Source organism: Phyllostomus discolor, chromosome 4, assembly GCF_004126475.2.
Source record: "Phyllostomus discolor isolate MPI-MPIP mPhyDis1 chromosome 4, mPhyDis1.pri.v3, whole genome shotgun sequence".
NCBI classification, from domain to species: Eukaryota; Metazoa; Chordata; class Mammalia; order Chiroptera; family Phyllostomidae; genus Phyllostomus; species Phyllostomus discolor.
In genome coordinates, this window is record NC_040906.2 from 2,463,783 (window position 1) to 2,484,924 (window position 21,142).

The 21,142-nt window shown below is 62.8% G+C and overlaps 1 protein-coding gene across 1 annotated transcript in view; it reads left to right on the forward strand.

The window, feature by feature from the left end:
* IQCA1 (IQ motif containing with AAA domain 1) overlaps positions 1-21,142 on the forward strand; it is an 85,967-nt gene that overhangs the window by 20,828 nt on the left and 43,997 nt on the right. The window contains exon 6 of the mRNA XM_036022671.1: positions 6,664-6,869. Coding sequence (XP_035878564.1) covers positions 6,664-6,869 — 206 coding nt within the window. The remainder of the gene's footprint in view (positions 1-6,663; positions 6,870-21,142) is intronic.

Genomic DNA, 21,142 nt, shown 5'->3' on the forward strand with positions numbered 1-21,142 from the left:
ACAGGGGCCGAGCTCCAGGGAGGACCGAGCCCTCTTTGCAACTCCAGAAGTTCCCCTCAGCAGGTTTTGGGGAAAAAGGAAACATCACAGGATGGTTTTGGTTTTGGTTTTGGGTTTTTTTTTCTGTTACTCGGAATTTTACAATCTGGGGATGTAGAAACTTGTGTTTGATAACTCAAGTTTTAACTTAACTCTCTTTATCATTACTGTTATTTGGCCTCATTCCTGTGCCAGCGTCCAGGTCATCAGAAAGTAAATGATGAGAAGTGTTCCCTCCCTCTTGTCTCCGGATCCCGGGACCCCCAGACCTGCCTCCTCACGCAGGACACCTGCCCCGGTTTATCTCGGATGACGGCCCAGCCCAGAGCCTTTGAACACGGCGTGCAGAGTGGTGGGGGCCGGGAACTGGGGTGGCCCTGCCCCGGCCCCGCCTCAGCTGGGTGAGGTGGGGCGGTGCCTAACCCCACACAGCAAACTGGACGCGGCCCAGCCCCGGCTCACGGGTTTGTGCTGCCTGTGGGAGAAACCTCTGCAGAGCGTTCGGAACCGTCTGGCACACTGCACACAGTAGGCGCTGCATAAGTGCTCACTGGTAGCTTTCTTCCGACGGCTTACAATCACGGGTGCAGATGTTTACACCATCCGTGATGCAAAGAGGCTTGTTTAAAACTTGCCGTGTTTGACCTGCTGAAGTTAACCAAGGTCAGAAAGGTCACCGTCACAGCGCTGGCAAGTCTGGGAAACGGGCCCCAGGGGAACTGTGTTGGGGATGGGGGATGGGGGCCGGGGAGGGACTCGCCAGCCTCTGCGCGCAGCGAACCGGCGACACCTGCTGACGTCGCAGGCGCACGTGTCTAAAGTGCGACCCACGTGCCCGAGGAGTGACATTCCCGACAAAGTGCTTTCAGCTGCGAGGCACCTGTCACTGCGGAGGCCCAGCGGAGGTGAGAGGGCGGGAGCAGAGGCCCTGGAAGCCGACGCCCCCAGGCGCAGCCCTGGCCTGCCGCTTCCTGGGGTGTGGCCCTGGGCCCGGTCCATTCCGTTCCTTGGTCTCTCCGTGCACCAGTGTCTGATGCTGCCTGCGCGGAAGGCTGTTACGAGAACCAAATTCGTTAGTATCCCTGAACCACCTAAAATAGCGCCTTGCAAACTGTCAGCACCAGCAAAGTGTGTCTTTAAGAATGTTTTCAAAGGAAGCAGGACACACAAGTATCGGGTTCAGTCCCTACCACCAATTAATTATAAATTAATTATAAGCTCGACCAGACTCCCTTCCAGCCGAGCTCCTAATGACGTGAATTTTAAAACGACTCAAGATTTTTTTAGAAATTAGGCTTCATGGACTAGAAAATTTTTCGTCTTAAATCGTCTGGCACCCCTGAAAATTGTGGCCTCTTCCAATAAGGAGGTAACCTCACTGTTCCGTGAGCACAGGGCTGAGGAGCCCCGGCCCTGGAGCCCGGAACCCCGAACAGTCCTGTCTCCACGTCCACTGGCGGCGGCGCTGTGGGGAGGCGTGCGGGTGTAAACACGCGTGTGTAAGCACCGAGGCGTTCCAGTGAAATGATGGAACAAAAGCATTGCCGCCGTAAAGGAAGGAACACACGCGAGACGTTGAAACGGACCCACACGTGAGACGTTGAAACGGACCAACCGGAGAGCGGTTTGCTCTGTAGCACACGACGTGCCTTCCTCGGGCAAGGTCAGGGCCGGGAGCCGCGGGCCCTGGGGGCGTCCCAGCGGGCACTGACGCCCGTGGTTCCCGGAGGCGCCTCGCTCGCTCATCTCTGCGTGGACCACAGCGAGAGATTCCACGAGACGGTCGTCCGCCTCACTCGACGCCGCCCTGCCCCTCCCCAGGGTCTGCGCCCCCAGGGACGACACGGCGTCACGAAGGTGCTGGACGATGGGCCTCCCGAGAAAGCCGCCCCCATCAGGTCGCTCGCTGGCGAGTGTGTGTGCGACTGATGGCCCGAGCAGACCTTCACTGGACAAATGCCTGATTTACGCAGCCCCCTCGGACGTGGGAGTGCAAAGACGGGGCCCGTGAAACGTTAGCTGAGCATCTGAAGGCAATGGGCCGTGGAGCCCTATTTCCCCGCGAGCCCAGGAGGCGTCCCCCCCGTGTCCTGCGTTTCGGCAACATCAATTATTGAAATGTATGTTTTTGCTGACGGAGGGCCTTGCCTTCCACATAGGGTGCGCTGTCCCCGGCCCCGGGCCATTAACTGCGGAAAGGCTGGTAAATATGTAACGGTTTATTCCCGTGGGAAGCCTTCATCGAGACGCGTGGTTCCGCGGCTAACGTGCTGCGATACGCCGTAGGTCACCGCGCTCCCGACGTCCCTTTAACATCCGTCATTCACTTCGGAACGAGTTGCTGTTTACGTGACAACGCCTTCCCAAACTCAGACTCCGGGGGATCCAAGTCACCAGGGAGGAAAAGAGGATGTTTTAGCCCCAGGGAAAAGCTGCCCATTAACGCGGGACCCGGGCCGACGATGGCCTTGACATCCAAAAGCAACGAGACAGAGTCTATACGAAGAAACACGCGTGAACACACACACACACAAGCACGTGGACAGCGCAGCGTGAGGCAGCAGGGACTCGGAGCCCAGGGAGTCGGGAAGCTGCCCGCCGGCCCCTTCCTGCAGGCGGAGTGACTCGGGCATCGCTGAGTTACGCCCTCCCTCCGCGGCCTCGTCTGTCCAAGGGGACGGTCGCGGCCTCACTTCTCCCTCCAGGGTGGCGTGGACGAGAGTAAGGGACCCCAGTGAAAGAGCGCGGGGGCCGCGGGGTTGTGACGGGAGTCCGAGGGCAGCCGGGGGCCCCCTGTCGCACACATGGACCTCGGAAGCAGCGGAGAACCAGCGGATCCCTCCACGGAGAGCAACCCGCAGGGCACACGCCCGTCACCGATGTGTCACTTTGGTTTTGGGGATGAACGAGGGGAAGAAAGCCCAGCAGAAACATGCTCTGTGTGTGTGTGCATCTGTGCAAGAAATCTGCTGTGAATCACCATCAGAAATGATGTAATTGTGGGGCGGAAGCAGTTCATGCGATTCCTTGAGAGGGAATCCTAACGAGACTTCAGACCCAGTTTACGCTTTCATCGGAGACGAAGGGATCCGGGTCGTTGGTAGCAGAGGCCCCTTGTAACACATTCACCAAAACCGATGAGTTTTGGACGGTCCTTGGGGAAATCAGGGAGAGATCTCCAGGAGAATTAGAGACGTCCGTTTCACTCGTTCAGGGCACCGACACACGGAATGGGAGACATCCCGGGGGACAGGAGAGCGGGGTGCCTCCGTGGACGGTGCAGTACAGAAATCCCCGTCCCCTCGTGTCCACACAAGACGCACGAGATGATTGTGCAGGCCCTGGGGCCCCTCTGCAGTGAGGCGGTGCGGTTCGGTTAGGATTGTTCCTCAAATGACTGTGTGGCCCCCGCTCCAGGTCCACTTCTGAAGCCGGGGGAGGGCTCCCCCCCCCCCCGCCCCCAGGACGCCACGCCCCCGCAGTGCCCCACCCCGAAACCGTCACTGGCCGGCTTCCCTCACCCTCCTCGGGCGTGTTTTGATAAACGGCCTTACGTGCGCTCTTCTTTTCATCTTCTTAACTCGATTTCGTGTCACCGAGCGGATGCCGCATTCCAGCCGCATCTGGACCGCGGTTTCACGCTGAGAAATTACCCCCGGGGGCTGCCGGTGGTTTCTCGGAGACTGCGTGTGTGTGTGTGTGTGTGTGCTTGCGCACGCTTGTTACGTGTGACTGTGCCGCCCATTTGGAACTGATTTCAGTGTGTGACACGAATCGAGCCTTTGAGATTACCTCGGTTTCCCCGCGTAATTGGTTTACGTGTGTAGTTGTGTCCCTGGGAACGCAGCCTTGACTCGGGCCGTGCGCTCGCCGGTGCTGCAGCCTGGGAAACGGCCGTGGCTGTTTTGCTCTCACCCGGGACTGTATTTACCGGGCAGCTTCCTGGCTTCCCTGGGCTCTGTCCGCGTCGGCGCTGGTGCCGCTGGGCCGTGACAGCTGTCGCCCTGTCCCCACGCCAATGTGTACTGCCCACCCCACCCCGGGCCAGGCCCAGGCCAGGGCTTTCCAGGGAGGCCCCCCCCCCCCCCGCCCTGTTTCCAAGGCCTGGTGCCGCCCCCTCCGACCGAGCAGGAAGCCGAGGCCCTCAGAGAGTCGGGACCTCGTTCGAGGTCACACAGCGGGTGTGGGGCACAGCCAAGACCGACACCCAGGCGTGCTGCCCCGAGAACCCAGAGCCTGGCTCTGGACCGGATGAGCTGCCTCCGCCAGGGGTCAGCTGTGTGCCCTTGGGAAAGTGGCTTAGCCTTTCTGGTGCCGTTTCCTTACCTGGTGGCCACACTGCCTGGTGGGAGCGTGCAGGACAGTGGGAGGAGCTAGGGGATTGTTTCTGTAGGGGGGCGGGCACCGGGGGGGGGGGCAGGCAGGGGTCCCTGCACCGATGTCTTTGATCCCTTTCTCCAACTCTTCCTCCTCCCCTCCCCTGCCCCCTCCTCCTCCTCCTCCTCTTCCTTCTTTTCCTCATCGTCACTCTGGACTTCGCAGGCCACACAGTCTCTGGCACAACTATTCAACTGGGACCATCTAAACAGCAAAATAATAAAGCGCTAGTGGATTATAACCCGAAGTACGAAGGAAACATCCATGAGTCCCCACCAATACGCATAAATCACTGAGTCAGTTCATAAATGTGGGAGAAGGGACACATCTTTGATGAAGGAGAATCCCAGACACTGTCGGGCTCCCCACCCCCACGGAAGCAGGGGGCGCCTGGTGACCTCCTTCCGAAGGGGACAGTGGGAGGTGGGGAGGGCGAGGTTAGAACGGGGAACCCGGTGGACACTCCGTAGGCCAGGTGACAGAGGTCAGCAGGCTGGCCTCTCGCTAGGACGGGGTGAGAGTGACGCCTCCCCCACCACCCACCACCCGTCCCACCATGCTCTCCCTCTCCGTGAGCCAGGCCCCCGTCCAGTCCTCACCAGACAGAGCTGCGTCCGGTCTCCGGGGCCCCAAGACTCAGAGCTGCCGGTGGGAACCAAGGCTGAGGGAGCCGCCGATTCTTCCGCCTGGCCCGGACCACCTCCTGGCCGCGCACCGCCCGCCCGGCTCCCCTGCCAGTCGGGGCCCTGGCTGTCTGCTCCCTGCTCTGGGATGAGAAGGCCCTTGGGTTCCCTCCGATCCAACGGACACCCTCCGGGGCCAGCTTTGCCCTGGCTTCTGCGGGCTCTGGGAAGGGAGGCTCGCAGAAGGTGGGCAGTGGGTAGGATGCAGAGGGCCAAGGAGTGACAGGGGAACCTTCCGGAACAGCGAGGTGCAGCCCTCAGGGTGCCCAGCGCTGTGCTGGCGACGCGCAACCGTGGCTCTCTGGGAAACCGTGTCACTGAGGTGGAGACGGTCAGAACAGGACACGGAGCCCTGGCGTGTGGCGTGGGCTGAGCCCGTGGTGCGGTGGGCACGGTGGGAAGACACGCGTGTCACACAGAGAACACGGGGCCCGGGCGACATGAGGAGCCTAGTTAGCGGTCAGTCCAGTGAAAACGCCCGGGCAGCGATGAGTCGTCACTGCTGATGACTTTCATTTTTCAAATAATCCCACGTTTATGTCATTTCGCATTCAGAAATGGCTGTTTTATTATAAAACAACTGGCTTGGGGAATTCCTGACGACATACCCGCTGGACGGCCGGCAGGAGCCCCGGTGGGCCGGCTCCATCTCGCCCCTGAGTCGGCCCCTCCTTGCTGATGGGCCCGGGCTGAATCTCCGCGCTGCCTGCAGCTCCCGGTCCCCACCTGCGGGGGGCCACTGCCTCCCCGCCCTCGACCTCCAGCTGTGACTCCTGGCACCGCGAGCCCCGAGCCCATTTTCCCTCCCCCGCCCCTTCTCGCCCTGCCCGTCCGCGCCCACGGCGTGGCGCTGTCCTGGAGCACCTGCCGGCCGTGCCCCGCGGCACTCCCCTCCCGCCGGCCGCGTTCCCCGGGGACTCCCAGCCACAGAGCTCCCTCCCAGCGACCCTCTGCGCTCGCCCTCGCTGCAGCCGCCGGGGGCTGGACGCGTGCTGGGGGCTTGGTGGGCGCTCAGCAGCCAGGCGTTGGTGGACTCTCGGATCAGCAGATTCGGGGGGAGCGCGAACAAAGAGATGTAACATCTCCGTGAAGGGCTGCAGTCAGCAGGGAATTCTCGTCTTTGGAGGTCTTAGCAACAGAATAGATGTTTCCACAGCCGACCCGGTTTCGTTTTTCTTGAAATCGGAGCCCCCAGGCCCCTCTCCCGCAGTTCCTGGCTCGCTTCAGACGCTGCCTGTTCTGCAGTCTTGGCCCTCCCGGCGGCCAAGGGCGTTTGGAAAAGGCTCGTTGCGTGCGCCCGAGCACGCCTCTGTCGTGCTGACTGGCACCCCCACTCCCCCGCATTCTGGGACACGGAGTGGAGCGCGCCCCGGGCCCCTCACCCAGGCGGTGACGCGCATCTCCCAGCGTCCCCGCCCGGTCCGGCCTCCGGGTTCCGGGCGTGCTGCTCCGGGCCTGCGCCAGGGCACCCCCCTGAGGGCGTGGACGGGATTGGCGCGTGTCCCGCGCTTCCCGCCGGCCCTGCAGCCGTCGCGGTCTCACACCTCTCCGCTCGCGCTTCCAGAACCCTCCGCGCCTGTTCGGCGACCTCAGCGAGGCGGTGGTGCGCGCCCAGAAGGTGGCCTGCCTGCGGAGCTCCGTGCAGAGCAAGCACGAGGACGACTACCGCGAGGCGCTGGTGGCCATCAAGGCCGACCTGAAGCTGACCGAGGGCCCGGACATCAAGGAGAACCTCCAGGACCAGATCCGGCGCTGGTTCATCGAGTGCAGGTGAGCGGGCGGGAGCAGCGGGCGGGGCCCGGCCCGGCGGTCTCCGCCCGAGGGGCCCGAGGGTGTCTCCGGCGCACAAGCCTGTCGATTTGTATCCCCGGGGTTTCCGGCTTCATTTTATTTTATTTTGTTATTTTTAGATTTTATTTGTTTATTTTTTTAAAGATTTTATTTATTTATTTTTAGAGAGGGAAGGGAGGGAGAGAGAGAGAGAGAGAGAAACATCAATGTGTGGTTGCTGGGGGTTATGGCCTGCAACCCAGGCATGTACCCTGACTGGGAATCGAACCTGGGACACTTTGGTTCCCAGCCCACGCTCAATCCACTGAGCTACGCCAGCCAGGGCTATTTGTTTATTTTTAGACAGAGGGGAAAGGTGGAAGAAAGAGAGGGAGAGAAACATCCATGTGCGGTTGCCTCTCGTGCGCCCCCTACTGGGGACCTGGCCCGAAACCCAGGCGTGTGCCCTGACTGGGAATCAAACAGGCGACCTTTTGGTTCCCAGGCTGGTGCGCAATGCACTGAGCTGCACCGGCCAGGGCTCGGGCTTCACTTTAGCAGAGGGAGACGGCAAGGCTGAGAGTTCGGGAACTAACTCTTGGTTATGAAGTCGCTGGTGCCTTTGTCTCTAACGTGGGCCATGCGATGCTTCTGTGACCCCGTGGGCCGGAGCCCCGCCCCCCCACACCGCCTCCAGGCAGGGCGCACCACGCCAAAGCACACAGACCCGCAGACCGGAGCCGTGGTGCTTCGGGTGAGGTCACTGCGTCACTGCGTGGTCGCATGTGTTTCCGTGGTCAGTTTCCTCCTCTGGGGCGTGAGGACGAGACCGTCCCACATCATGAGGGAGCTGGGGCGTGCAGGGCAGGGAGCCCTCTGTGTGGGGCGGCTGTCACTCTGCTACGGCGTGACAGGTGCTCATTCCTGCGGCCTCCCCGCACCTAAACGACAGGTGCTGGAGGGCGGGCCCAGCGTGTGTGGAGAACACACGTGTGCCGGCAAGCGCGCGGGCCGGGGCGCTGCGGGCCGTCCCTGTCACCCAGGCACACCCAGGCGTGTCCGGAGGAAGTGGGCTCGGGGTGGCCGCATGCCAGCGGGGACACTCGGGTAGAAAGGCGTGTTTCCGGCGGACCGAGTCTTCTCGTTAACTGTCGGGGGGTCAGAATGAAAACCTTCGTGTCACAGTTAGTGGGGACGGCACGCCCCGTGTTCTCGAACTTCCCGTGTCCGGAGCTCTGCTCCCTGCTCCGGGGACTTCAGAGGGTGGGCGTCCACGGGAACATGCTCCAAGTGACGTGAGTCTTTACTTTTATGTGGACGTTTTACAGTCCGATTCGTTTGTAGGTGGTGAAACCAAGTTGAAAGCACCGTGTGCAATTATAGCCCCAGATAAGCTAACATCCATAAAACACACACACACACACACGTGCACACACACACACACGTGCATATGTGTGCATATACACATTTACCTTAGTGATCGCACGTTTGCCGGTGCACGGACACTAGGCACTGTCCACATGGCTACTCCTGGACACGAGAGCAGTGAAGTGACCCTCTGTTTCACATTCTTCTGTGCCTCATAAGTCTTTCCCAGTAAGTATTATTTCTATAATAAAAAGCCTAGTTAAAAACATATTGGAAGAAAGACAAAGCAGTGAATTGGAGATCATCCCAGATAAGCATGTAAAATTTAAAAACACCCTAACGTTTCAAAAGGTTAACGCACTGCAGGCACGACACGGTGGGAAGGCGTCTCCAATCAGAGACCAGGGGGACGGCGTTGTGCCCTCCCCGAGGGTCTGGGGGCGGGGATCGTGGGGGTGCAGTTGCCGCAGATCCTGGTGCAGCGGGGAGCTGGGGGCTCCCTTGGAAGAACCCTGGGGGCCCAGCCCCGCGGGAACGCGCACTGCGGTGTCCCCGAGCCGCCGCTGGAGCCCCGCGGAGGGCCGCGCCCGCCTGCCCGCGGGTGTCTGGGAGCCCTTCACGCAGACGCAGCGACCCCTCTGCTGAGGCGCTGTGCCCCGGGGGCGAGTTTACCCTCCCAGCGGGACTCCGTGTATCCGGCCGACTTTGATCCCACCCTTCTCCTTGCTTTTGTGGGCCCGAGACAAATAAAAAGCAAATATTGTCTTTTGACACATGAAACGAGACCCGCCCTGGGGCCGCACGCCAGCAGGGCGCACGGTGACGGCCCAAGACCTGACCAGAAGGGACGGGTCTCACGCACACACGCCCACACGCCGTCCGTCTGGAAGGCCTGGCCGCGGCTCCTTCAGTTAATGCTCACAGTTGCCAGAAAGGGCTATGCTAAGATTTGCTTTATTTAAGTCAGCGTTCGAACTACTTTAAAGGGGGACTCTTTTCCCAGGGCTACAAGTAACGCACGCACCCTGTGGAGCGTGCACCGGCCGGAGGAGTTCCGAGAAGGAGGTTAAAACATCTCTGAGCGCCCTGTGCGAAGGGGGCCCCGGGGGGTTGCTGGGGAATTTCCTTCATTCAGGTCTTTTTCTCTCCCGAGGGCGTTTTCATGACTATGGAGTCCTTTTCTAGTTGTTGTTTTTTTAAAATTTAATATCGAGTTTCCCTGCGTCCTCAGAATATTTCCCAAGAGAAGTTTTTAATGGTTGGTTAACACCCTGGTGCATGGATCTTAGTGAATGGTCGTCTGTTTCATCTTTGGTTGATTGACAAGAGAAAGTGCCATCTCGGTACAAGTAGTTTGCATTTATTTTGTGAATGGGAGAGGACCAGAGGATCGCTTTGTGTTTGGGGCTTTTTTTCAACAGCGTTTCTTCTTCTGTGAATGTCCCTGTCCTTCACCTGCTTGCTTTTCTGTTAAGTGACCTCTAAAGCGGATCCGGCGTTTGTACCCGACACCAAAGCCTGACTGACACATTGTTGCAGCGACGGCCTCCCAGTCCTCCTCGCCTGTTACTGTGTAACCGGCTGGCAGGGAAGCCGGAAAGAGGGAGAAAGGAACGGAAGGAGGAAGATCGGCGGTCACGAAGATCCCATGGCCCAGTCTCTCCGACCGCCCGCGCCCAGGCCGGCCTGTGCCCCGGGCGTCCCCGCTCTGAGCCACAGCCACAGCCCCCACAGCCATGGCCCCCACGGCCACGTTGATTCGGGGGCTGAAGGAGACGGTGCGGATAGAGACGTTGGCCTGTGAGCTTCCCGGTGAGGCCACGTGGTGTAGGCGTTTCTCCTAGTTTAAGTGAGGTTCTTCTCCAAATACTGTTTTCTATTGTTAATTCTGTGTTTCTACGTAGTTTGCACTGCAGCCTAACCCGGCTCTCGGGTCGGTTCCAGCGGTTTTCCAGTGGATTCCCCGGGACGTGCCTGGAGTCTCAGTCCCGGGGACCTGGGGCCAACATGCTCCCCTGTCCCAGGCAGGGGGCGCACTCTGGAGTCTCCTCCCCGCCCGGCCGTGGAGCGGGGTGGGGGACAGCAGGCGGCCAGGCAGGGTCACCGTCCGCCCCACCCTTTGCTGCGTCTCCCTGGGCTTCGCCCCCGTGCCCCGGGGCCTGGCACCTTGGGGCAGCGTGCGCCCGCTGGGTCTGCTGGCCTGCCACGGGCCCATCCGTTTTCTGGCCTGCCACGGGCCCGTCTGTTTGGAGCAGCCCTTTCCGTCGGCTCCTGGAGACCTGGTTTCAGCCTCGGTGCCTCCGCGCGTCAGGTGGACGCCCGCTTCCTGCCTCTAGCCCTCGGCGCCTCCTCGTCCACCCGCCCGGAGTCCCAGCGCAAATGTGGGGCCCGGCTGCCCATGACCCGCCCCCGGCCTGCCTGGTAACCAACCCACGGCGGCGATGGGGCACGTTGGGTGTGCGCTGATGTGAAGTCACAACAGCCAACGTGTATCGAGCACTTGTCCTGTACCAGGAGTTCTGGGTGCCCGCACACCCCTTGCACCCCTGCATGGATGTGCCGTTGCCGCGGCAACGAAGACCACAGACCTGGCGGCTGGAACCCGGGGAAGCTGACTTCCTCCCCCTCCTGAGGTCGGAAGACTGCAGTGGGGGGGTGTCTGTCAGTGGGACTGGGCGCCCCCCAGAATCCCCAGAGGACAGCACGTTCCTCACCCCTTCCAGCTCCGGGTGGCTGCCCACCTCCTTGGCTCATGCCCACATCCCCCCAGCCTCTGGGGTCACGTGGCCCCCTCCTCCCCGCGTCTCAGTCCCCCTCTGCCCATCTCGCTTGAGGACACTTCCAGGCGCACTCGGGGCCCACCCAGATGACCCAGGACCCCTCTCCCTGGCACACGTTGATTTAACTGCACTGGCAAAGACCCCTCTGCACTGGAGAGAACGGTGCCAGCCTCCAGGGGCTGGGACCCAACGTTCGGGGACAGTCACGCCGCCCACCTCCTCCCCCGACAGGCCCGTGATAGGAGCCCTGCCCCCAATGCCCCTTCTCGGGGGAGTCCGCAGTGAAGGACTGCACACGCACGGGGCTACATCGCCCCAGGCCGGCGCTGCTGGGCGGGGCTCTCTGGAGTCTCACTTCCCCGTGGTGTTGAACTTGAACACTGCAAAGTGCTCAGGGACCCTGAACTGTCCTTGTGGTGTCCCTGTACTTGCACTGAAGTGCAGAGAGCCACGTGTCGTGAGTGGTGACCCCAGTGGGCAGCTCAGTCAGGGGGACACTCGGTTTTCAGAGATGTCTTGTCCTGCTCCTGTTGCGGTTCCTCTTGGCTTGGGACCTGTCATAAACTGCCCTTTAAGTTCCAAGACCCATCCACAAGCTTCGCTTTCAAGCATCCTCACAGACGGCGGAAGGGGGGGAGGCGAGGGGGCGGGGCTGGAGAGCCGGTCCCTGTGGGGGCGGCGGGTCCAGGCGGGGGCCGTGCGTGCCCAGCAGGCCCGGGGGAGTGGTGTGTGTGGATCAAGGGACAGCGTCAGGGTTTCCTGCCGTTCCGGACAGGTGCCAGCCTCCTGTGCACGTGGGGGAGGGGGCTGTGCTGGTCTCTCCTGGACCCCGGGCCTGCCCGGCCCCCGTCGCTGTCTGCTCCTTCAGACACGGCCTGTCTTCTGCCGCCGCGCCCCCCCCCCACTGCTGCCACGGGAGACGCTGTGCCGGGCGCCTCCCACGGGTGCCCTGCTGGGGCGCCGCGGCTTAGAAAGGCTGAGTGAGGTTCCCTCGGGCTCGTGGCTCCCGAGAGGCAGGGCTGGGAAGCAGACTTGGGCCTCGGCTCCCAAAGCTGGGATGCTTGCAGATCGCGCCTCGTTCTGAGCGTGGCGGCCGCAGAAACCCTGTCCCGCGGGCCCCCGGCCCTGGGGTGCAGTGAGTGCGCCCGGCCATCCCGTGGGGACAGGGGGCGGTGGCCGAGGCCACAAGGCTCCTCCCCTGTGACCTGGGAGCCCGGGGCGCTCCGTGTCCCCGACTCCCCCTGTCCTCCGGCGTCCAAGCCCGGCATGCGGAGCTGGGGGACGGTTCCGTGCAGATGAAAGGGAGGGAGAGAGGGGGAGGGTGGGAGTCCAGAGCGGGGCTTTCCCAGTTATTTCACAGGCGGCAGGGTGGACCGAGGGAAGTCAGGTAACTCGGCTACAAACTTGGGCAGTTACCGGCAGAAACAGACCCGCGCGGGGGACCGGAGAGGGTCTGAGACGTGAGCGTCCTGTGCAGCTGGAACCGGGTCTCGGGGGAAGGCTCAGAACTGCTCTCTCGGAGGGCTGCTGAGGACACCAAAAGGAGCCACCGGAAGGCTCACAGCAGACGTCTCTGGGCAGTGGGATCGGGGCTCCGTCTGTTCTTTTCTTTCATGTTCCGAGTTTTCCGCGAGGCTCTCTGTGCGGCGTGCGCCCGACTTGCAGAATGAAGAAAGTTTCGTAGGGCAGAGGGAGGGGGCGGGCACACCTGGGTGGTGCACGAGGGGCTCGTTACTTCGAATCCCTCGGGGCACGGTATTTCCTGCCCGTTCTCAGGAGCCACCGTGGTCTGCGGCGGACACACGAACGCAGGCAGGTCGCTCAGCCGCGGGGGCGAGTGACTTTCTTCTGCCCGTCGCTCTGGTGGGGAGTGAGTGGGGGGCATGAGGCAGGGGGTGAGAACCCAAGGCCCCGGCGTGTCCACCGCAGCCCCGGGGACAGGTGTGCCCCCCCCCCCGTGAAATCGCGTGGTCTGATGTCAGTCGTCACGGTTGATCGCATTAAGAACGGCCAGCAGCTACGGGCTCTGGCGGTTTATCCAGGCGCCAGGTCCTGTTGACGGACAGGCCCAGCGGCCCCTTTGCAGACACGGTGGGCACACACCCCTCCTGTGGGCCGTGAACACTCCCGGCGACTCCGGCCTCTGCCGGCCCCTGCCCCAGGCCCCTGTCCTTCCCCCCTGCAGTGGCCAGCCTGTGGGGGCTGGGCAGGGACTGTCCCTCTGGTCCCCTCCAAACCCCACACTGGGCGGGGCCCCGAGGTGCGGCAGGCGGGGAACAGCCGGAGGGCCCGGCCTTGAGCGCCTCAGCCTGGAGTGCAAACAGGAGCTGCCGCGTACCAGCCCCGGCCCCCCAAGTAGAGTTCAGGGGCCTCGGGGACCTGAGAGGCTGCGTCTGCTTAATCACCGGCTGCTCCCTGTGCAGCTACTGTTCTGTGTGCTGCAGGGCTCGCTCCACGGGGCCGCCGGCTCAGCACTCTTTCCACTCGCACCATGGCGCTCTTGCCCGTGGGCCAGCCCGGTCACTGTGAGTCCGGGGCCCTTAGGTCCCTCACGTGAGGTGTCACATGGGTCACATGGCGTCTGTCCTTCCAGGCCCGGCTGCTTTCTGTCCACATGATGTCCTCCGGGCTCATCCATGTTGTAGCAGAGGCGGCAGCTCCTTCTGTTGGCTGAACGGTATTCCGTCGTGTGTGTGTGTGTGTGTGTGTGTACCACATGCTCCACGTCTGTGTCTCTGTCCGCCGCGGGTGTCAGGGGCTTTCCGAGTCTCGCTGTTGTGACTCCGGTGTCCGTGAACGAGGGGTGTGTCACAGAAGACACTCCCTCTCGCCTGCCGCTCCTTGACCCACACACGCTACTCCCCCGCTCACACATCAGGCCAGTCCGCGACGCCAGCCGGGTGCCCGTATGTCACTGGGGTTCCCAGGCTCCTTGGGGATGGCTTCAGGGCCCCGAGGGTAGGGGCTCGGTCCCAGGAGACGGCCCCCGCTTCAGATGCCGGTCTCGGAGTCTGGCGTCTCCTGCATGCGGATGGGTGGGCCGTCGGTCAGGGTCTCTCCAGCCCCCTTGGGTCTGATAATTTTCTAGAACGGCTCTCAGAACCGGGGAGCCGCGTCCACTGGTCTGTCGTAAAAGGGGGTGGGAGAGGGTGTGGGTGAGCAGGCAGACGGAGGAGACGTGGAGGGCAGGGCCGGGGAGGGGCCGGAGCTGGCACGCCTGCTCGGGCGCGCCCCCCTGCCAGTCACCCCCGAGTGCTCGCCCACCCACAACCTCTCTGCGCCCGTGCTTTGGGGACCTTGTACAGAGGCTTCCTCGTGGAGTCGTGGTCGATGGTTACCTCCGTTTCCCTCCCTCCCCGCCTTTCTGGAGAGCGGAGGGTGAGGAGGCCGGAACTGCCGAGCTTCTAACGCTGGCCGGGCCTCCCTGAGTCCAGCGCCCACGTGGGAGCCCACCAGGACAGACAACCCCCGGGTCACCAGGAAGTTCCGGGGCGTCCAGGGGCCCCGTGCCGGGAGCCAGGGCCAGAGACCACTGGGCGCTCCCTGTGCTCCTGCACTCGGGGGTGGGGGGGTTGGGGGGGCACGCCGGGGCTGCGGGAGCTCCGGCCCCGGAGCAGGCGCAGCGGCCACCGGGAGCTCTTGTCTGTGATTTGCGGTGAGCATGCAACGCTCCACGGCCCCATTGTATCCCCTGTAGGCAGAGGCCCGGCGGGGGGGCGGCTGGACCAGGTAGGAGTAGCTCAGTGTTACTCTTACGAGGCGCCTTCTTCCTCTCTCCATGGTAACCGCGCCCGTCCAAGGCCCCAGCGGCACGGCCCGAGGCCCCTCCCCACACCCGCGAGGCCGGGCCAGCAGCGGGAGACGGTGTCCCGCGGCGGTTCCAGTTCGGTGCGCGAGTCCCTGACGGTGAGTGACGGGGAGCACCGTGGGCCTGCGGGCCACGCGGGCGTCTTCTCCGGAGAAGCGTCCATCCGGTTGCTTTGCCCGAGTTGTCAGTCAGGTCACGACGTGGTTCTGGCCGCCCAGGTGCGGGACCGCCCTCTGTGCCGTGGAGGGGAGCCCCTTGTCCTGCGTCTGGTTTGCAGGCATCTGCTCCCGTCCTGGGGTCGCCTCTGTGTCCCATTGTTTCCCTGGCGACCGAGGAGCTCTCTGGTGGGCCGAGTCCCGCGTGTCCGGGCTGGCTCTCGTTGCCGGCGTGTGCGCCGTGGGCCGTGGGGTCTGAGGAGCTCGGGGCAGGTGCGGGAGCCGGGGCCTGGGATCGTAGCTGGAGCGGCCTCAGGCCGGAGGCCGCCGTCCCGAGCACGCCCCCCAGGGCGCGGCAGGTGCAGGGAGTCACCCTCCGGAGTGGCGGTCGCCGCGGAAGGGTCAACACCCCTGCCGTCCTGCTGACTCGGCCTCGGCCGCCGGACCCGGCGAGTTGGAGACCTTGGCAGCTGTGGCCTCTGCGGCACTGGCTGGGCTGCGACAAGGATGGATGCTTCTTCGTAGGTGACGCCTTTCGGCCTATTTTAGGACACACTTAGTTTCTGTGCCACATGGAGACACGTGTCAACATGCCTGTGTCGCGTCCGACAGAAACCGTGGGGTCTGTGTGTCTCACAGATGTGTGTTTGCCGCTGGGGCAGACGAGGCCGAGGGCCTGCGGGAGTCAGCTCCGTGCCCGGTAACTGCCCTTCGCTGTGCTTCGCCGTGTTGCTGGTTGTACAAGATGGTTTAGTTTTCAAAGGGGCACCTCTCGGAACATGTTGCCGCCTCACGGGTTTCCTCCTCATTCCTAAGCTCCCTGGATTCCTGGGTCCGGAGCGCGGGTGGCCGTGCCCCCTGGACCGGGAAGGCTGGCGGGTGAGCGATCCCTGGAGCTTTGAAATGAGTATTCTTGGAGAAGCAGACGGCAGCCGTTTGGATGGGAAGATCTTCCCGTTCCTCCCCAAAGCGATGCTCTGGCCTGGGTCTTCATGTTCCTATTCGAATGTGGATGTAAGACAGAAAGGCGAAAAACAAGGAAGGCATGCCACTTTCTCAACAGAAGGGCACCCGAAATCAGAACAGTCCACGGTGTCCTCCGTAACCTACTGTCCCTTTTCATCAGACAGAGGCGGGGGGAGGGGGGGAGGGAGGTTCCCGAGGACTCGGGCAGGAGGAGAGACACGCCGTCAGATCAAGGAGGAGGCTTCCGTCCGGAGCGCTAACTGCCCATCAGGCCCCGCCGCCAAGCAGAGACGCCCACGGCTCCGTCAGACTCTGTGACGGGGCCCGAGGAGGCGGCCCCCCGCCGCACGCCCCGGCTCCCGTCTTCTCCGTGGAGCGCGGGCCCTGGTAACGAGGGCCATGTGCAGCCAATTGCCGTCACGGGGTGTCGGTGAATTTATAGGCAGCAAGTGACGCTTCTGGCGGCTTCTGTGCATGGCACGCGCTGCTGGCTGGCTTTAGAACTCGGGGGAGATTTATGGGCCCGCCGACATGAGCGGAGGTGACTGGGTGACTCGGGGGGCACCGGCCGGAAACCCCTCGACCCTGTATTTCTCACACTTGATGAAACGCAGATAAATCTCCGTCCCGCGCGTCTGGAACGGTGGGACCTGCCGAGGCTCCGTGTCAGACCTCGGGGGGGAAATGGATTATGTTGGCAGTTCCGCCTCCTAAATCACGGCAGACCGGGGCTGCTCCCGCTCACGCTCGCGTGAGGGTTTGGGGCAGTGCGCGTCCGTTTTTAACAGGCCTCAGCGTGGTCAAAGGTGCTCTGTCTCCGGTTTGCTCACCCCCAGCTTCCTCCGGGAGAGGGCCGAGAGGCAGGCCGCCGCGCCGCGTGCCCGTGGGTAAGAAGGTGCAGGAACACGCATCGTGGAAGGGATTCGGGGACACGGGCATCGCCGCTCCCCGCCCCAGCCTTTGGCACCTGAAATCCTGGCGTTTGTGGAGCTGAAAGGCACTCTGGGAATGGGTCGACAGGCTCACAATATTTGTGTTTTAGTAACTGGGCGAATCGGCCTCGTTCCCCTGCACCAGGAGGAGGCGGAGGGGGCCCGGCCAGGTCCCCGCTTGCAGGGACGGTTTCCTGAGTCGCACCGCTGGTCAGCGGTGGGAGCCCCGGGCTGCCTCGTCTCCAGCAGAACACGGTTTCCGTTCCCCAGGCGGCCTCCCCAGTGCTCCCATGCCGCACCCACGCCTCATCGGAGCACTTCATTGCCGGACCCCCAGTGGACAGTGTGCTGGCCGGGCCGTGAGCGTGGCCATGCCGAGTCCCGGGTGGGCTGGGCTGCGGGTGGTGGAGCTGGCCTGGAGGCCGCCGGCTGCCCAGAGCTCCGGTCCGCTTGGACGCGTCTCTCCCGCCTCCCAGGCCTCGCCTCGCCGGTCCCTGCCCCTCCTCTGTCGCCATGGTAACCTCACTGGGGCGCACACTGTCTGTGCCATCACACCGTCGACCCCCCAAGGTGAACCCCGGTGCAGACTGCCGGAGCCCCAGCCGTGCAGTCAGTGCCCCTCTCGGGGGCCGGGGCACGTCTCGGGGTCCCGGGTCCGGGACTCAGCTGGCATCTCAGCCCTTCCCACTGCCCACACACACTCCTCCCTCCCCTGGGGACGGTGAGCCCGCCCTCCCGGTCTCGGCCCCACCCCCGGTCCCTGAGAAAATGCCGTTGGCTCTACCTTCAACACACACCCCACGGCCACCCACTGTTCCTGAGGCGTCTTCCCCCGCATCTGGCTCTGAGCCTCCGCAGCCCTGGCCTGGGCCCGGTGGCCACCAACTCCTCGCCCTGCCCACCCTGCTCCCCGAGTCTGCTCTCAGGGTGACAGCAGAGCATTCACTACTCATTGCTGAGTGACAGCATCACCACCGAGACAGTGGCTTCAGACAACACCCCCTGGTGAGCGCAGGGTTTCCGTGGGCAGGAGGGGAGCACCTCTCAGCGGGTCCTCCGCTCAGGGTCCCCTGGCCGCACAGGAGTCGGCCAGGCCTGGGTCTCCTCTGCTCCCACACTCCTGGGCTGGTGGCTGCGTGCAGTCCCTGAGACCTCGGCGCCTTGCTGGCATTGGCCGGAGGTCCCCCGCCCCACCAGGTAGGTCTCCCGCTGTGGCAGCCAGCGTCCTCCAGGCCAGCCGGGGGACCCAGGAGCAGGTGCAAGTCACAGCCGCACAAGACAGCACCAGAGAAGCGGCAGCCCCTTGTCCTGCTGTGTTCTGTGGGTGACAGACAAGTCACGGGTCCTGCCCCACTCCAGGGAGAGGAGGTCCAGGCCGCCGTGGGCACCGGGGGCGGAGAACCAGCTGCCTCCCAGCCCGAACCACGGGGAGCGGGAGCCTCCCTGGAGACGCCTGCGGCGGGTCGGGGGGCGAGTCTGGGCCCGCTGTCCCGTGGCCGCCAGCTGGGCCCTGGGTTCCCGGGTGCCCCGATCGCCGGGACACCTCCCCTGCCAGAGCAGGCTCGGGGCCCCTCACTGGGCGCGTCCTCCACAAGAAGCCCAGCCCTCGGGAGCCCCGCCTCCGGAGCCTCCCTCCCAGAACTATCCCCCCCCCCCAGGGACCTGGGAGAAGGGAGGCCTGGGGCTCGCACTCGCCCTCCGGCTCTGCCCCCGAGACTCGGGGAACGGACACTTCGGAGTGGCGCCACGTGAGGCCTCGGGGTCCATCCCCGGACACACGGACGGTCAGACAACAGGGACAGTCCACGCTGGGTGCCCTCGTCAGAAGCCACGTGACCCTTCGGGTCCATGTAGAAAAACCACGTGACGACATCAGACCCCGCCTCTTACGTGTAAAACTTCGAACCAGAAAGACAAGGTGAATCCGTCGCGCAACGCACCGAAAGCCGAAGAAAGACAGATGTTTACGCCTTCCGTGTCCTGCTTCCCCCAGGCCCCAGCAGTGCCTGCGCTTAGTGGGGCCTCCGTAAGTGCGCTTTAGACGAGTGAGCGCATGAACGAGGGAGGAGACGCCGAGTGTTTCTCAAACCCAGGGAGAGCTGGGCACTCGGCGGGGAACTCCTGCCGCCCCCCCCCCGGCCCCCCGCCCCCCGTGAAGGGGAAGAACCAGGGGAACGGCCTTCGCCCCTCGCAACAGTTCCTGCCACAGCGTGAACCACCGTTCATACGACGACCTCAGAGCCAGGAGCAGGAGTACGTGTTTTTTAAAAGGAGTAAAATCCGTGTTTTCAGCCGGAGACGGGGTGACCGTGGAGGAGAAGGACACGGAGCCGTGCGGCCGCAGCGTTAAAGGGAGGAGATGAGGAAGCGCCGAGAGCACAGGAGAACACGTGTGTGTGTGTGTGTGCGTGTGTGTGTGTCCACGCTCCAGACAAAGAGCGGTCGGGTGACACTCTCACTTCCTGGACATGGACTGTAAAGTGTATCTTTTAAGTGTGCGCCCCACCACGGCCTCTGCACTCTGTAAGGGTGAGGCTGACTCGGTTTCGGGCTAGTGATTGTTTGAACTGTCGTGGCTAAGGAGAACCACGTATCTCCACTTATCTGTGAAAGGTAAATGTATTTACTACCACTTTCGCAAAAAGTACTGTGGCCGGCGTATGTTATTAAATCTTACTATGACGAGTGATGCGGGACATAATCAAGAACTCCACTGCCTAAGTGGAGTGTGTAAACCCTTTTAGTGTGTAGTTTCTATCCACTGCCAACTTTGCTCTGGGTCCTCAGAACCATCCCGGCTTCCTGGCGTTGCTGTGGGGGGCGCCTCGAAGGGAGGGGACGCCCGGGCCTGAGGCAGAGAAAGCCTGGGCCTGGCATCTTCACCCAGGAGCTGGCTGGGCCGGGTTTGCGACAGATGCAACTTTGTGGACAAGCAGCATCTGGGGCCAAGTGTCCGTGTCAGCCGGGTCTCATGCAGCGCGACTGTGGGACGTGAGCTCCCCAAGGGCAAGGTCAGCATCCTTTGATGTCCAGACCACTGCCTCCCGTCACTGCATCCAGGCCCGAGGTGGTACTAAGCAGGGGTTTGTTGATTGACTGTATGAACAAGTGGATGGAGAGATAGATTAATGAAAACCATGAATGGGTGGGTGGATAAATGAATGGATGCATGGATGGATGCGTGTGTAAAGCCACCAAAGTAGCTGTGATGGTGGTAGCTCCGCAGACAGAATGACACACACACACCATGTGTGCTCACCCGCCACCCTCGCCGTTAGCACACTTATCCACACCCCCCACCCAGGCGCACACACCCACGCACTGCACTGTGCTCGGCTCCTCCCAGAGCAGCGCTGGGGGTGAGTCACGTTCCGGAAGAGCGAGCCCACAGGCGAGACCAGAGAGACCGGCACCCTCCCCTCCAGACGGTGACCTAACTGCCTGGAAATGTCTGCAGGGCAGTCACGTGGAGCAGAAGGAACCAGGATCACGTTCCCCCTTGGTCCCCGGGAGGGGAAACGAGAACCCGGGGTCAGGCTGCAGCTGGGCCGGTGCTGGAAAGGACCCCGCGCCAGCAGAGGGTCTGGAAGCAGAGCGACTGCCCGGGGCAGGGCGAGCTGCCTGTCCCAGGGCATCTGAGTGGTGCTTCTCAAAGTGTGTCCGTGACCTTGGGGGTCTCCAAGACCCTTTTGGATCCAAAAGTCAAGCTCTTTCCCTGTGACCACTAAGCCACGATTCGCCATGGTGCCTGCCATTTGCGCCCAGACACCGTGGGGGGTTAGAGGGGGGAGCGGCAGGGAGCAAGGCAGAGCCCCGTTTGGAGTCACTGTGGCCCTCGCCATCACGCCCCCGCCGGAGAAAAGGTTTCATTTAACGAGGCCCTGGGGGGCGCAGTGGGAGACCCTTAGTGCAGAGAGCCTGGCCCCTGGGACGCACAGCCTTTCCGTGTTCTGCGAGGCAGAACCGCGAGAGCCAGAATCTCCTTCCTTCCACGGCACCCCACGCGCGGCTGCCATCTGAGGAAAGGGGCGGGGCTCGGGGGGACTGTCCAGTGTCCAGCGGAACTATCCACCTTGTACGGAACGCCACTTTTATTTGGAAAAAAAAAAAACAAGTGACCACCTCTGGCTGTTCAGAGTTGGGTCTTAGGGAGACACTTTCTCAAACGTGAACCCAGTGAGCCAGAAGGAAAAGAACCCAGAGTGTGTGTTGCCGGCAGTAGAATCCAACCTTTCTGGGGGAAATTAAAATGCTGGGACCCTTG